Raw genomic sequence first — 14,991 nt, 5'->3', positions numbered from 1 at the left:
CTTTCTTCTTTCTTTTCTTTCTTTCTTTCTTTTTTCTTTCTTCTCTTTCTTTTTCTTTCTTTCTTTCTTTCTTTTCTTTCTTTCTTTCTTTCTTTCTTTCTTTCTTTCTTTCTTTCTTCTTTTTCTTTCTTCTCTTTCTTTCTTCTCTTTCTTTCTCTTCTTTCTTTCTTTTCTTCTTTCTTTCAATTTTATTTATTTATTCATAAGAGACACAGGCAGAGAGAGAAGCAGACTCCATGCAGGGAGCCCGATGTGGGACTCAATCCTGGGAGTCCAGAACCAGGCCCTGGGCGGAAGGCAGGCGCTAAACCGCTGAGCCACCCAGGGATCCCCTCACTTTTCTATTTGTGGAGTTACAGCTGTTCTTTTCTTAGATCTCCAGTTGAGTTCACCGGTGTCTAGCTGAATTCCTGGGACCAGATGAAACTAAGGTCTCCTACTCCTCTGACATCTTGGACTATCCCCCCGCCCCCCTCGCCTTTTTAAAGATTTTATTTATTTATTCACGAGAGACACACCGAGAGAGGCAGAGACATAGAGGGAGAAGCAGTCTCCCTGCAAGGAGCCCAGTGTGGTACTGGATCCCAGGACTTCAGGTTCACGCCCTGAGCTGAAGGCAGGCTCCCAACTGCTGAGCCACCAAGGTGTCCTTGGACTACCCCTTAAGGTCAGCTCTTTAAACCACTTAAATCATAAAACCATTTTTATAAGTAGCTGGCATTTATATTAAATGGCTAAAGATAATTTTGTAAAATATAGATCTTATTCCTACACTGCCAAAGCAATTTCCTTTATGTTTTGTAAATACTTTATGTCCTTGATAGAGAGTAGAAAACAACAGAAATGAAGTGACCATCAGGTTGAGGAGGAGGACACTGACTGTGCTCTGTCATTGAACAGAACCATTGTTTGCTAAATGTAAAAGTGTTTTAAACAAAACCATTCACAATACATGTAAATCACCATGGTGTTAGGTTAATCATTTGCATTTTTCTCCTTTGCATAATTGTGAGCCAGGCAAACTCAGTGGTATGGTGTAGAATGGTCTGAGATAAAATTTTATTGGTATGATTTGGGAAAAAAGTAGGTTCATCATCAGATATGAATGCATGATATAAATGCTAATTTGAGGTACTGTTCCTTTTCTTACAAAAAAAAAAAAAAGAATTGGATTGTTTTGACTATTCATTCAGGTGTAGGGAACTTGACAGAGTATATATCATTGCCCTTCTGGATTATGGTAGTCCTTTAGTGGCTTTTAGGATTAAGTGAGGCCAGAAAGAGAAAGAACAGTTAAGTCTATAAAACTAGGGCGGAACTGGAGTCATTCAAGTAAGAAGTATTTTGTCGTTTCTTTTGAGCAGTCTAGTCATGGACTGGAGTCTAACCTGAATTAATTGTTTCCTTTTTCTTTTTCTCTCATAAACTCAACCCCAAGATTAAGAGTCTCATTCTCTACAGACTGAGCTGGCTGGGTTCCCCTTGAATTTCATTTTATAAAGATCTGGAAGGTACCACATAAAAGAGTCTTGTTAACAAACCCCAGTCCCTATTCCACATTCAATGGTACTTCTATAAACCACGTTGTAAGGATAAATTTTTTAAAATACTAAAAATTTGGGGCAGCCCTGGTGGCTCAGTGGTTTAGCACCGCCTACAGCTCAGGGCGTGATCCTGGAGACCCAGGATCGAGTCCCATGTCAGGCTCCCTGCATGGAGCCTGCTTCTCCCTCTGCCTGTGTCTCTGCCTCTCTCTCTCCTCTCTGTGTATTCTCATGAATAAATAAATAAAATCTTAAAAAAAATACTAAAATTTTTTTCTCTGATGCAAAAAAGGAAGAACTCCTTTCCTCCCCTTTCTTAAAGCATTTCCTTTAGAAAACTTGTAATTTAAATCTTTTTTCTGTTTTTGAGATGTATATAAATCCTCTAACAAGTTGAATAAGTCACCTGCCAGTTTTACATTTTGGGGCTCTTTGGAGCCATGTCTTTGAAATGGGAGTATTGAGGAGGATGGCACCCTATCTCCCTGGCTTAAATGCCTGGCTCTACAAAGTAGCTTCCTGTTTGTCATAAAGATATGAGAAGTTTTATTTTTCCTTTGGATACAGACAGTTAACATGTAAGTAATGGATTGTATCTTCCTGGCTATCTAAAAGGGCGAGATTTCCTTAACTTTATAGTCTTCTTTAGCAGCTAGCCTGTGATGTACATCACTATGTGATTTAATGCTGATCCAATAATACAACTGTTTCTTTTTCTGCATTTGTGGAGAACATTATTTGGGTTGGCAGGAGATTTTACTTTTAATTCCATTTCTGTAACATGTTCCTACTACTAGATGCATTATTAGCATTTATCAGGGATTCTTACCATTACCCAGAAAGAGATATATTGCTATCTTTGTTTAAACACCATGGTAAATTGAAACACAAATCAAGGGAAGGTGCTGAGAAGTGGTGATAGAACTAGAAGTGGAGTTAGCAGTTCTAACTCTGATCCTAAATGAAGAAGAGAAGAGATCCCAAGAGGCCACACTTCTTACCCTGAGTAGTTTAGTTTAATCTTTCAAGGTAAGTGAAATGGCTTTTCCCTATGGTTCAGTGTAATACAATTCTTCATTTGATTCAGGGGTAGTTATTTTTGGAGCATAATCCTGTAATCCTGCTGCTTGCACAAATTCAGAGAACGTCAAGGAATCAGATTTTACCCCAGTATGACCTTTTTGCTCTAAAAATAAGCCAATATTGTCCCTGTAGGGCAGGGTGATGGAGCGTCTGAACAATGGCTCTTCAATTCCCAGGAGTGCCCGCGTATGCCGAGAAATTACCTACAAAACAAGAATAATTTTTTAAATGAAAATATAACTAAATCAAAGTTATTTACTTATTTTCCTAGGTCTCTTGAATGTTAACCTCTCATTTCTGTGGGAAAATAAAACCATGAAATAATACATGGGAAGGCTTAGTAGCCAGGTTCTTTTTTTTTTTTTTTTTTTTTAAAGATTTTATTTATTTATTAGAATACACAGAGAGAAGAGAGAGAGAGGCAGAGACACAGGCAGAGGGAGAAGCAGGCTCCATGCAGGGAGCCCGACATGGGACTCGATCCCCAGTCTCCAGGATCACGCCCTGGGCTGAAGGCGGCGCTAAACTGCTGAGCCACCAGGGCTGCCCTTAGTAGCCAGGTTCTTACCAAAATATAATTCTTAAGAGAAACATTGAGTGATTTACTATCTTTTTGTAAGTTCCATTTAAAGATGCTTCTAGGCCTTTGCATCAGCTTGCCATAGATGGGTTCATTTCCTTCTTTTGGCTGAGCAATCTGATCAACCATATGAGCAGATAATACATTCAGAGTAAGAGCCATGACTATCTCTGGGAAGGTTAATAAATAACTTGTCTAAAAAACAAACAAACAAACAAACAAAAAAACTTGTCTAAAAGGGACTCAGTTAATTTGCAATTAAAAAAAATCATAACTCAAATAGTTATTCAATTTGTTTGACTAAAAACAAATCTCAAACACTAAAAAGCAGATATTAAAAGTCCAGCTGTTTTGCAGGGGGAGAAAAGTTCCAGCTGTTTTATTAGTACCTATACTTATATATTCTTTTTTTTTTTTAATTTTTATTTATGATAGTCACAGAGAGAGAGAGAGAGAGTGAGAGAGGCAGAGACACACACAGCCAGAGGGAGAAGCAAGCTCCATGCACCAGGAGCCCAACGTGGGATTCGATCCCGGGTCTCCAGGATCGCGCCCTGGGCCAAAGGCGGGTGCCAAACCGCTGCGCCACCCAGGGATCCCTACTTATATATTCTTTACAATATCCTTTGCCACAATTTTCAATGTTTCTAAAACATATTTTGTATTCATTGAGCACCCTGCCACTTGATAGCCTAAATTAAACTGTCACTGCATTTTCAAATTCTAGCTTTGATCATAGGTCTGCTATAACACTGCTACCTAAATTCATATTATGCATCAGGATGAAAATGTAGTCCATGAAATTGCTTCTAGAACACAGCCAAAGAGGTGGGTGGATTTTTTTCTTTTTTCTTTGTTTTTAAGTTTAGTTTAAAACTACTAGACATAAAAAAAAAAAAAAAAAAAAAAAAAAAAAACCTACTAGACCTAGTTACAAGGCTGTAAAATGCATTCAGGCTACAATTATGAGCCTGATGCAAAACTGTCCACTAGTAATGCATTTTAGATAGACAAGATACAGGGCACCTGGGTGGTTTAGTCAGTTTAAATATCCTATTCTTGGTGTTGGCTCAGGTCATGATCTTGGGTGAGATCAAGCTCTGGGTCAGGCTCCGTGCTGATTGTGGAGCCTGCTTAAGATTTGAGATCTCTCTTCTTTCTGCCCTCTCCCTGCTCCTGCACACATGCTCTGTGTCTAAAAAGAAAAATTACTTTAAAAAATAGATAGACCAGATACCTTTCTTATTAAATCTTACTTGAATTGGTTTTGTTTAGATTCTAGAGATGGTTTGTGTGTAAGAGAGTCTACACAGTTGCCTTGTATTCCAAGTGGGAATAAAATTGAAGTCTGTAGCAAATGAGGTTTCTAAAAGTTTAGATCCAAATTACTACAGATGCCTCTTAAGAATTCTTGTTTGTAAAAAAGAAAAAAAAGAATTCTTGTTTGTAATTGATGCTGGTACATTGAGCACCTTCTTTGGTCAGCACCTCACCCCAAATGTCCCTTACCAGAGCAGGATATTTCACAAATTCCCTGAGGTAAACAGGAGAGACTCTGTAGTCAAACAAATTTATTCACTATTAACCAAAAGAGCTATGTGCCTACTGTAGGCTGAGAAAGTCCAGTACTGTTTAACATTCAAATGCAGAAATTAAAAGTGTTACATAGGGATCCCTGGGTGGCGCAGCGGTTTGGCGCCTGCCCTAGGCCCAGGGCGTGATCCTGGAGACCCGGGATTGAATCCCACATCAGGCTCCCATTGCATGGAGCCTGCTTCTCCCTCTGCCTGTGTCTCTGCCTCTCTCTCTCTCTGTGAGACTATCATAAATAAATAAAAATTTTAAAAAAATAACATATAAAAAAAATAAAAGTGTTACATAGCTACTGGTTACATGTGGAATAATGAAATATAATCTAACCATCTCTCTTTTGCAAAGGATCAAGAGGGCTATAAATTAATGGGCTATAAGTTCTTTCTTTAGTTCTTATGAATAACAAGCAACAGTTTATACTTTTTTTTTAAAGATTTTTATTTACTTATTCATAGAGACACAGAGAGAGAGAGAGAGGCAGAGACATACGCAGAGGGAGAAGCAGGCTCCATGCAGGTAGCCCGACGCGGGACTTGATCCCGGGCCTCCAGTATCACACCCCAGGCTGGCAGGTAGCGCTAAACCACTGTGCCACAGGGACTGCCCAACAGATTGTACTTTTGCTTAAGACTTGAAGCAACTTGTAACTTAACTGAATTAGTAAGGACAATTAAATATAGGTATTCATGAAGATTACTAGGGTTTTCTAAGGATTCTTAATTTTACATTCTAGGATGGTGGCCCATGTTCAATGCTTGACATCACTGCAGAGCACAAAATTCACATAGTCTCAAGCAGATATTTTAATGCCTATAGTTTTCCAGAGGATTCTATTATTACTATATCATCATTGTATGCCATGTTGATTATGGTTTTCAAAGGCTGCTATTCTTTTTTTTGAGTGGGGCTTGAACTCATGACCCTGAGATCAAGACCTGAGCTGAGATCAAGAGTTGGATGCTTAACTGAGTGAGCCACTCAAGTGTCCCCAAAGGCTGCTATTCTTTTATTTGTAAGCTACTGATGGTTTTGCTTCATCATTACCAATTTGGTAATGCTGTCTGGTTACCTTATAGTATGTAACTATGCACATTTGCATAATTGGGGCCTATAATTTATTTATTTTTAAATATTTTATTTATTTATTCATGAGAGACACAGAGAGAGAGAGAGAGAAAGAAAGGCAGAGGCACAGGCAGAGGGAGAAGCAGCCTCCATGCAGGGAGCCCAATGTGGGACTCCATCCCAGGTCTCCAGGATCACACCCTGGGCTGAAGGTGGCACTAAACCACTGAGCCACCCGGGTGGCCCTGGAGCCTATAATTTAATTAAACCTAAAGACATCATTGTTATGGTTCAAATATGAATCATCTACACCACCATTATTAAAGCAGATATATAGACTCCTTAAAATTTGCATGTTGATTCATATAACAATGTGGATTAATCTTAAACTTCATTTTGCTAAGGGGAGGAAGCCAGACTCAAAGGCTACATATTATTTGATTCCATTTATGTGACATTTTGGAGGAAGCAAAACTATAGGCACAAAAAACAAGATTAGTGGTTTCCAGAGAATGATAGGCTGACCACCAAGGAGACACAAGGGGAATTTTAGGGTGATGGAATTATTCTGTATGGTTTTATATGGTGGATACATGATCCTGTGCATTTGTCAAAATCCACAGAACTATCCACTGCAAAGAAACTGTCACATATTGGAGGACACCAAGGAAACAATGACAGCCAAAGGCAAAGTGGTACCTCTGATTGGATTCTGGAACCAAAAAAGGACATCAGTGGAAAAACTAAAGACATCTGAATAAATCTGAATAAAGTCTGTAGTTTGCTTAATAGTATTATACTATTAATTATTATTATTTTTTAGAGTAAGAGAAAGAGATGGAGGGTGGAGAGAGAGAGAGAATCTTAAGCAGACTCCATGCAGAACCTGTCATGGCACTCCGAGCTCACAACCCTGAGATCATGATCCAAGCCAAAGTCAAGAAGCAGATGCTTAACTGACTGAGCCACCCAGGTACCCCAATGTATTTGCTTTGATAAATGTCTCCTGGTTACATAAGATGTTTACATTAGGAGTTGCTGGCTTAAGAGTATGTAAGAGCTTTGTACTATCTTTGCAACTTTTCTGTAAAACTAAAATTATTTGAAAATTGAAAGTTGAAAAAAGAAAAATATTTTTGTCTAGTGATCATTTGCTCACATATTATGAGTCTGTGCTATTGAAATAGTTTGCATCAAGGCAAGTGTAATAAAATTGCTGGGGTTTAAAGCTTGTGAGGCTATATTGTGTAATATAAAATCAAGCATACAAAAGAAACAAGCTGATCACCTATATTCTTCTCCAAATATTTATCACAGAGTTCTTTTGTTCACTTGATGGAATTAACAGTTAAAAATATTTTGAAAGTTATTTTCCTTTTTTTTTGTAGATATTTTGTAGCTAGTAGATAGAAATGCAGGTTTCTTTGTGTTTTTTTTTGTTTGTTTTTTAAGATTTTGCTTATTTATTTGAGATAGAGTGTGAGAGAGAACATGAGCAGTGGGGATGGGCAGAAGGAGAGGGAGAGGGAGAATCAGGCTCCTCGCTGAGCAGGGAGCATGATGCGAGGCTCAATCCCAGGACCCCAAGATCATGACCTGAGTCAAAGGCAATGGCTTAACTGACTGAGCCACCCAGGTGCCCCTGAGAATTACTTTCTAAGAGACAAACCTGAAGTAGGTGTAATGCTATCTTGTCTAGCTGTCCCCAGAATAAATAAGATTGACTTCCTCTCCTTTTTTACTAAGCTAATGCATCACTACAAACTGGAATGACAAGATAGTGGCTTTAAGAGCTCCTTTGCCCAGATTCAAAGAATTAGTGTTTCCTTCCTTCTGTACTCCCCCCATCAGTCTCACCCACACAGTTCACTCTCCTCTAGTCTTCTCAGTATGTTGGAGGAAGGGCAAAGGGAACAGTAAGTTCTTTCTGCAGGGTAAGCATGAATAATTGTAAAATTAAAGAAGTAAAAGGAGGTTGAAGAGAGCAGAAACGGGCCATACGTTAACTGCAAGGCTTGTAAATGGGAGGACAGTTTAAATGTGGTTCAGTTTCTTAGCAGCAGGCCCAGACTTCTGTACTCTCAGGTTATCTGCTCTTTCCCCAGTCCTGCCACTCTGCCAAAGCCTATGAATGATGATGCAGGAAGGGTTTTTTGGTGTTTTGTCTTGTTTTTAAGATTTATTTATCTGAGAGAAGAGAGAGCAAGTGAGGGGAGGGGCGAAGGGAGAGAATCTTCAATCAGACTCCCTGCTGAGCATGGAGCCTGACTCAGGGCTTGATCTCACCACCCAAGAGATCATGACCTGATCTGAAACCAAGAGTCAGAAACTTAGCTGACTGAGCCACCCATGTGCCCCAGATGATGCAGGAGAGTTAGCATGAAAAAAGAGTGCCATGCTGTGTAAATGTTGTTAGGGGATACACTGTGGATATACTAGGTGCTCTAATTATAATGGTGGGATTAAAAATGCTTATATATCAGTAAGAAAGGTAACTATAGCATACTCCAGTTGGAGGATGTGATAAAAAAGACGTGACTGCCGATTGACCTGTGAGCTGGACTAGGGCGCTCAGAGGTTCCTCACCCCCTCTCCCGTCCTTGGAATGTGGGTTCCACTTGCCTTTCCTGCTCCCAGAGGCTGCTCTAAGGAACATGGCCTTGAGAGGGTGATGTGATGTTGAAAACCCTTGCACAGTATATGTTACTGAACCCAGTTAGGAGCTTTTTATCAACTTTTGAGATTTGGAGGCAGGCATGGACATCCATTTGTCTTGCTGCCACCCAAGACAAACCTCATATGTAAGTTCCCTTTGTTACTATTAAAACTGCCACCTCCCAACCTGGGGTGGCTTGCCTCTTTCTCTGGTCTCTTCCTGCCTTCTGAGTACAGGGGCCAGATTCAGATCATATCAGGAAAGCTCCCGAGAGGGTTGAGAACCGATATTAAGCTTACGTATAAACTCTAAAAAGTTACTTCTGTCATAGTGTATAATTAGCTTTTTCGTGTGGATCTAAGTGTCAAGCAAGATACCTTTAGGGATGCCTGGGTGGCTCAGCAGTTGAATGCCTCCCTTCAGCCCAGGGCGTGATCATGGAGTCTTGGGATCCAGTTCCACTTCGGGCTCCCTGCAAGGAGACTGCTTCTCCCTCTGCCTGTGTCTCTGCCTCTTTCTCTCTCTCTGTGTCTCTCATGAATAAATAAATAAAATCTTAAAAAAAAATAAGATACCTTTAAATGTCTTGATCTTTATTACTCTGTGACTTCAAGGAGAGGCCACATTTGTCTGGTGACTTTGATAAGTATTCTAAAGTTTGCTTATTCAAAGTTCTGGGGGTATAAGGATAGTCCACTGGATTAATTATTTACTTTTGAAGATTTCAAAGATTTTTAAGAACTCTTATTTCTTGCAAAGGCCAGTAAAAGCATAATTAGAATTTTTCTTATTGCATTGTTGATACTGTATTTTAAGAATCAGAATGTCAAAGAAGCAAAATGAATTGACAGACTCTGAAAAATGTTTTCTCATAAGAAGCTAAAATTCTGGTACTTAAACATTTCAGGAGCTTGTATTACAAGTTACTATTTTGCTAATTCTGTTCTTTATTTTTATTTAGAAATCCAATACACTATAAACATAAGTAGGAATTAGAGCTCATAAACACTCATAAAAAAAAATCTCATCTGATTCCAAAGACTATTCGAGTTTGAGAACTACTGGGGCAGGGCTTACGGGCAAGCGTGTAGTGAATGAACACTGATACGTTGGAGTGGGGGGTATTAAAGGCAAAGTTATAAATGTGATTATGTGTGAAGTTTTATCAATTATGAAACACTATTAAGTAGAAGGTAGTGTTATGCAAAGATGCATAATCACAGACTGCTAGCGCTGGAAAGATCGTAGAAAATTGAGGTCCAGCGTGACTTGTTTCAGTTAGGTAGCAAAGTAGCCAAATGCGTATGGTGTTGTAAAAGTGCCAAATGGGTACATATACAATGTGTGAGAGCTTGCGGGGAGAGGTTACTGGGGTTGGGGAGATCAGGAAAGACTTCATGGGGAGACAAGAACTGAACTGGGTCCAGATGGATGATTAAGGTTCATATTAGTCATACAGTGGGGAGGGGGACTGAGCCCAGATGTAGAGGGGGGAATGCACAAGACAGGAGTTGAAGGGTGTGAGTCAGACCCATGAAGCTGAGCAGGAGACTCCTGTAGAGAGGTAGAGGAAATAGTGGCTGGAGAAAACCTGTGGAGTGCCTTGAGCCCTAAGCTAAGGAACTGCATCCATAGGGGATCCAAAGGTTTCTGAGTGGTCTATGAAAAGTTGGAGGGTGAGAATCTAATAGTAGGGCCGTTGAATCCAAAGGGCCTATGGACAGAGGCTAAAAGCAGGAGGCTACTGGAATGTTCTAGGAATGAGGCAAAAGAGGTCTGAACAATTGGGAATGGAAAAAAGCAGATGTTAAATGCAGGACTGACAGTTCTTGGGATTTTTGTGGGGCTCAAAGGGGAGAGGAAGGAAGAAACCATTGTGTGTGGGGGAGGTGTGGAGGTGTGTGTGTGTGTGTGGGGCACTGGGATTATGATCACACCACTGACAGAAATAGGAGGCTGGGTTGGAAGAAAAAGGAGATTGGTCTGAGACAGAAGGTGGCACTGTTACAGCGCTCTCTCTATAGGAAAACATGAAACACAACTTACCTTCATGTCCTCAAAATCTGTTATCCCCATCTGAGGGAGGTTTGAGCAGTTTACATGAATGAGCTTTCGGCCACAGATGAAGTTTGTAGTAAAACACTCCTGTTAGTACAGGAACATCACTCAAATGATGTATGGCAAATAGCAGGAAGAAAACAGAGGGAAGAAGGAAGGAGCGAGTGAGGGAGGGAAGGAGAAGAAAGGATTGGAGGAAGAGAAGGAAGGGGGGGGGAGAGATAAATCAAGAAAAAGCTATAATTTAATTTTAAATTAAATTCAAATTTAAAAGAATCTTAACAATCCCACATATTTTCTGTCTAAACTGTCCATTAAATTTCATACTCCTCCTTAATATTTTTTGGCATGATACAACCAGTGCTTCTTTCATGCCTCAATTACATTTTTGAGTACTGGGGTACAAAAGATTTCAGGTCTTGTGTTGTAGCCTAAGAACATAGTTGGCATCAATGAAATGAGGACTCACCCTATCTTTTTTGTTTGTTCTCCCATTTTAAAAAATTTTTGTTATATATATTTTTTTATTGACGTACCATTGACATTCACTCTATTTAGTAAAACTACTTTTGGTGAATTGGCTATTTAAATAGTACTGTTAGGTGCTCATGATACACATGACAGATTTGGCGCAGTCACTTAAGATTAATAGCACAAGTTAAGGGAGCTGCTGCTAAAACAACTTGACAAAGTACCAAAAAGTCTACATTGGACAAAATCTGTTTAAAAAAGTTTTCTGTAAAAAAAAAAAAAAAAAAAAAAAAAAAAGTTTTCTGTGAAAAAGGGCCTATATGAATTTCTTAGTCTTTATTCAAGAATTGCAGAGAAGTATACTCATTGTGGTAAGTAGGGGAAACAAATGTGGCCCTCCCTTCCTCTATCAAAATACATCAGAGGAAAGGACACATTTTAATCCAAGTTACCTCTACCATAGTCCAGAACTTTTCTATGCCTCTTCTAGTGAAGAAGAGGCAAGAGCTCAGGTAAGGGTAAGAGGAATAAGAGACAGAAGGATGACAGCATGTGATTTTTTAAAATGCTATTTTTGTATACCTTGTATTGAGGGAAGCCTAGCTCACTAATCCACTCTGCAACTTTCTCTGGGCTCCATTTAAGATAGTCAAATTGTGGCTGCATGCTTTCTTTTGGCTGGGTTTCTTGATCTTTGTGTAGCTGTTTCTCCAAGTCTACAACTTTTTCACTAAAAGAATCTCTTAAATCGCTCTGAGAGTCTGTGAGGTAAGAGTATAACTCACTACCGGTATCAGTAAGCTCAAACAGTTCGCTAAAACCTTTAGAAAGCTCATAATCTGTATTTGTTGAGCCTGCTTCACTTATTGTGAGCGACCCGAACATAGTTTCTCTTCTAGCTTTCCTGATTTCACTTACTGAGAACTTTCTTGTTTGATAGTCAGAGTGTTCTGACAAGGGCTCATCCTTGTCTACAGAATGGTTAAATCTGACTGGTTTTGGCATATCTTCCTTGGAAACTTCTGTACATGACTCTATTCTTAGCGGTAGTTTTGGTTTATCTGGTAACTCTAAATCTTTCTCTGCTTGTGTCTTCTTTTGAGTCTCTGGTTTGGTCTTCTGTGGTGGCATTTGATCTGTTTCCTCACTTGATTTTCTTGGTTCTATCTTTGGAAACTTTGGCTCTAGACCTTTCTCCTCTGTTGACTCTCCTGCAGTCTCCTCTGATTTGGACATCTGTGGTGGTGCTAGTCCCGTCTCCTCCGTTGATTTTCTTTGCTTATCTTTTTGCTCTGATGGTTTAGTTTCCTCTAGTGGTTCTAAAACTTTCTCCACAGTTGATTCTTTCAGTGTCTCCACCTGAACTTCTGGTTTGGTCTTTCCTGATGGCCCTAGACCTATTTCCTCAATTGATTTTCTTGATTTTTCTTCAAGAAATTCTGATTTGGTCTCTTCAAGAGGCTCTGTCCTTTTCTCCTCAGGCGACTTTCTTTGGGCTTCCTTTGGACTCTTCAGTGTGGTCATCTCTGGCGGCTGTAGATCTGCCTCTTCAATCAATTTTCTTGGTTTCTCGTTCGGAAATTCAGGTTTGGTTGGCTCCGGAGGTTCTAGACCTGTTTCTTCATATTGCTCTGTAAGTGAATCCTCCAGAACTTCTGGTTCGGTCTCTTCTAGTAGCTCTAATCTTGTCTCACTGATTGAGGCCCCTGGAACTTCAGACTCGGTCTCCTCTGGTAGCTGCGGATCCGTTTCCTTAGCTGACTTTTTGAGCACATCCTCTGCAACATCTAGTTTGGCGTCCTTCCGTGGCTCTAAATCTGGCTCCTCATCATCCGTAAGAGCCTCCAAATCCTTGAAAAGCTCTCCTACGATCTCTCTGACCGTCTCTGACTCTGCCTCCTGGGGACTCTCTAGATCAGTCTCGCTAGGAAAGCCTCCCTCCGACTCTTTGGGCGTCTCCCCGTTGGACGAGCCGGCTGGTTTTAGGGGTAGGTGTGCGTTCTCTGGCGCCCCCACTTTGAGGTCCTCTTCCTCCACCTGTGGCTGGGGTTCCCGGTCAGTCTCTACAGGCAGCTCGGGGCCTCCCTGTGCCGTGGCGTCGGCTTCGGCATCTTGAGCCATTGCCAGAGGAGCAGGCCGTTCCCGTGCCCCGTTCTCCAGGTCTCCTTCCAACGAGCCCGACTCCGGGACTTGAGCCATGACGCACGTTAGCCGACGCGCCCAGGCCTCCTAGCAACCCCAGCTTCCGATAGCGTCTCTATGGATACCGTGATTTCCGGCCGAGTGTTCCTGAATCTTCCCTCAGGTTTTGTTTGTTCTGTCAAACCCTAAAACCCTGCGACCGAAAGCCCGCAGTCGCCCTCCCCGCGGCCGCGCCGCCAGCCTCCGCTGCCCGAAGCCCCGCGGCCGCTCGGGGGCCGGCGCGCTGCCTCTTCCGGCCCGCGGGCCACGCTCGGCTCCTCCCGCCGCCGCCGCCGCCGCCGCCGCCGCCGCCGCGCTCGCTCGGCCTTCGGCTGTTTCCGGAGTCACCCGCGGCCGGCGGCGGAGGCGCTCCCCGGGCGGGCTGCAGATGTCGGAGCGGCAGGCGGCCGGGGCACCGGCGGGCCGCGGCGGGGACGGCCCGGGAGTGGAGGGGAGCCAGGCGGCCGCCTCAGGTACGCAAGCCGGGGGCGGCGGGTGGGTCCGCCCGGCCTCGGGGCCCCGCCGGTCGCGCGAGGCTCGGCCGCGCCCTGGCCCGCTCCGCCCGCGCCCCTCAGCGGAGCCGACCCGCCGCGCCCGGGCCTCCCCTTCGCGCGCCGAGCCCCCCGCCGTCGCTCCCCCGGGCCGCGCCCCGCGCCTCGCGCCCCGCCGCCCCCGCCCCCGCCCCCGCCCCCGCCCGGCCCGGGACTGCGCTCGGGCTGGCCGGCCGCTCCGGTTTCGAAATGCCGGTGGTTCCTGCCCCGCTTCCTTTCTCGGATCGGCCCGGATGGCGCTGACCCGGCTGCTCTGCTCGCGCGCGGGCGGCTCCCCGGCCCTGGGTCGGCCCAGCCTGGCCCCTCGCTTGGCCCCGCGCCCCGGCGCCCCCCGCACGCAGGCCCCGCGCCTCGGGCGCTCGGGGCGCGGCGGTCGAGAAGGAGGAGCGGGCGCGGCGCGGCGCGGCCCGAGCCGACCGCACCGAGGGGCTGAGGTAGGGGCGTGGGCGACCTCCCTGCTCGGCCGGCGCCCCGCTCCCTTCTGGGTCCGCCGCCCCCGCGAGTTCCTGCCCCCGGGTGACCTCAGCGTCCGGAGGCGACGGGGGCCCCCTTCGGCTCCCCACACAGGGAGGGTCAGAGGGCAGGGGGGCAGCTGGCCTCACTGAGTGGCAGGTACAAATTGAGTTTTCGAGTCTGGAATGAAAACAGACACCGTCACCTGTAGTGGTAGACTCGGAATCTTCAGCGTCCTGATGGGGTGACCTTGGGCAAGTCACTTCTCCCTGTTTCAGTTTCCTTTCCCACATATAAAACGTGGGAACTCCTAGTACCCGCCTGGTGAGATTGCCGGGCGATGACATGAGCCCCCTCAGGGTGAGGCACCGGTGCACCCTATAACGGGCTGTTCACCCCCTCAGGGTGAGGCACCGGGTGCACCCTATAACGGGCTGTTCATCATTGTAGGATCTGGTTTTGCACACGTCAACTCCGTGCGCGTCGGAGGTGTCCCTGGATGTGTGTCTTCCTGCACGGTGATTTTTCTCTATCCCGAATACCCCCCCCCCCCCCCATCCTCTAATGCTACTTCAGTCAGACACACACGCATCTTTGAATCACCCAGTTTTGGCCCATGACTTTGTCCTCTTGCTTTGAAACATCTTAACAGTTTTTGCCTTTTTTTTTTCTTTGTACAAACTTTTATGCTTTGTGGTATATTCAGAATTGATGGCATGTATTTAACATTACAGCAATAGAAATGTCGAGCATGAT

At 43.6% G+C, this 14,991-nt stretch overlaps 2 protein-coding genes across 6 annotated transcripts in view; one reads left to right on the top strand and one right to left on the bottom strand.

The window, feature by feature from the left end:
• SAMD15 (sterile alpha motif domain containing 15) overlaps window positions 1-13,450 on the bottom strand; it is a 43,865-nt gene extending 30,415 nt beyond the window's left edge. For 2 of the 5 annotated variants that reach the window (XR_012036972.1, XR_012036973.1), the window contains exons 1-3: window positions 11,633-13,450; window positions 10,568-10,666; window positions 8,899-9,052 (exon numbers count right to left, since the gene is read on the bottom strand). Coding sequence is in view for 2 of the 5 variants with exons in the window: in XM_072839475.1 (XP_072695576.1) it covers window positions 2,594-2,830; window positions 10,568-10,666; window positions 11,633-13,249 (1,953 nt within the window). In the remaining 3 variants the exon portion in view is untranslated. Of the gene's footprint in view, window positions 1-2,402; window positions 2,831-8,898; window positions 9,077-10,567; window positions 10,667-11,632 lie in introns of those variants that run through there. The other 3 variants (XR_012036971.1, XM_072839475.1, XM_072839476.1) reach the window with 3 other exon arrangements.
• A 101-nt stretch (window positions 13,451-13,551) lies between these two features.
• The window catches only part of TMED8 (transmembrane p24 trafficking protein family member 8), a 33,125-nt gene continuing 31,685 nt past the window's right edge, over window positions 13,552-14,991 (top strand). The window contains exon 1 of the mRNA XM_072839482.1: window positions 13,552-13,704. Coding sequence (XP_072695583.1) covers window positions 13,620-13,704 — 85 coding nt within the window. The 5' untranslated portion in view covers window positions 13,552-13,619. The remainder of the gene's footprint in view (window positions 13,705-14,991) is intronic.

Source organism: Canis lupus, chromosome 9 (assembly GCF_048164855.1).
Source record: "Canis lupus baileyi chromosome 9, mCanLup2.hap1, whole genome shotgun sequence".
In the NCBI taxonomy this organism is placed as follows: Eukaryota; Metazoa; Chordata; class Mammalia; order Carnivora; family Canidae; genus Canis; species Canis lupus.
The sequence above is the reverse complement of the archived record's forward strand: the minus strand, read 5'-3'. Positions and strand labels throughout refer to the sequence as shown.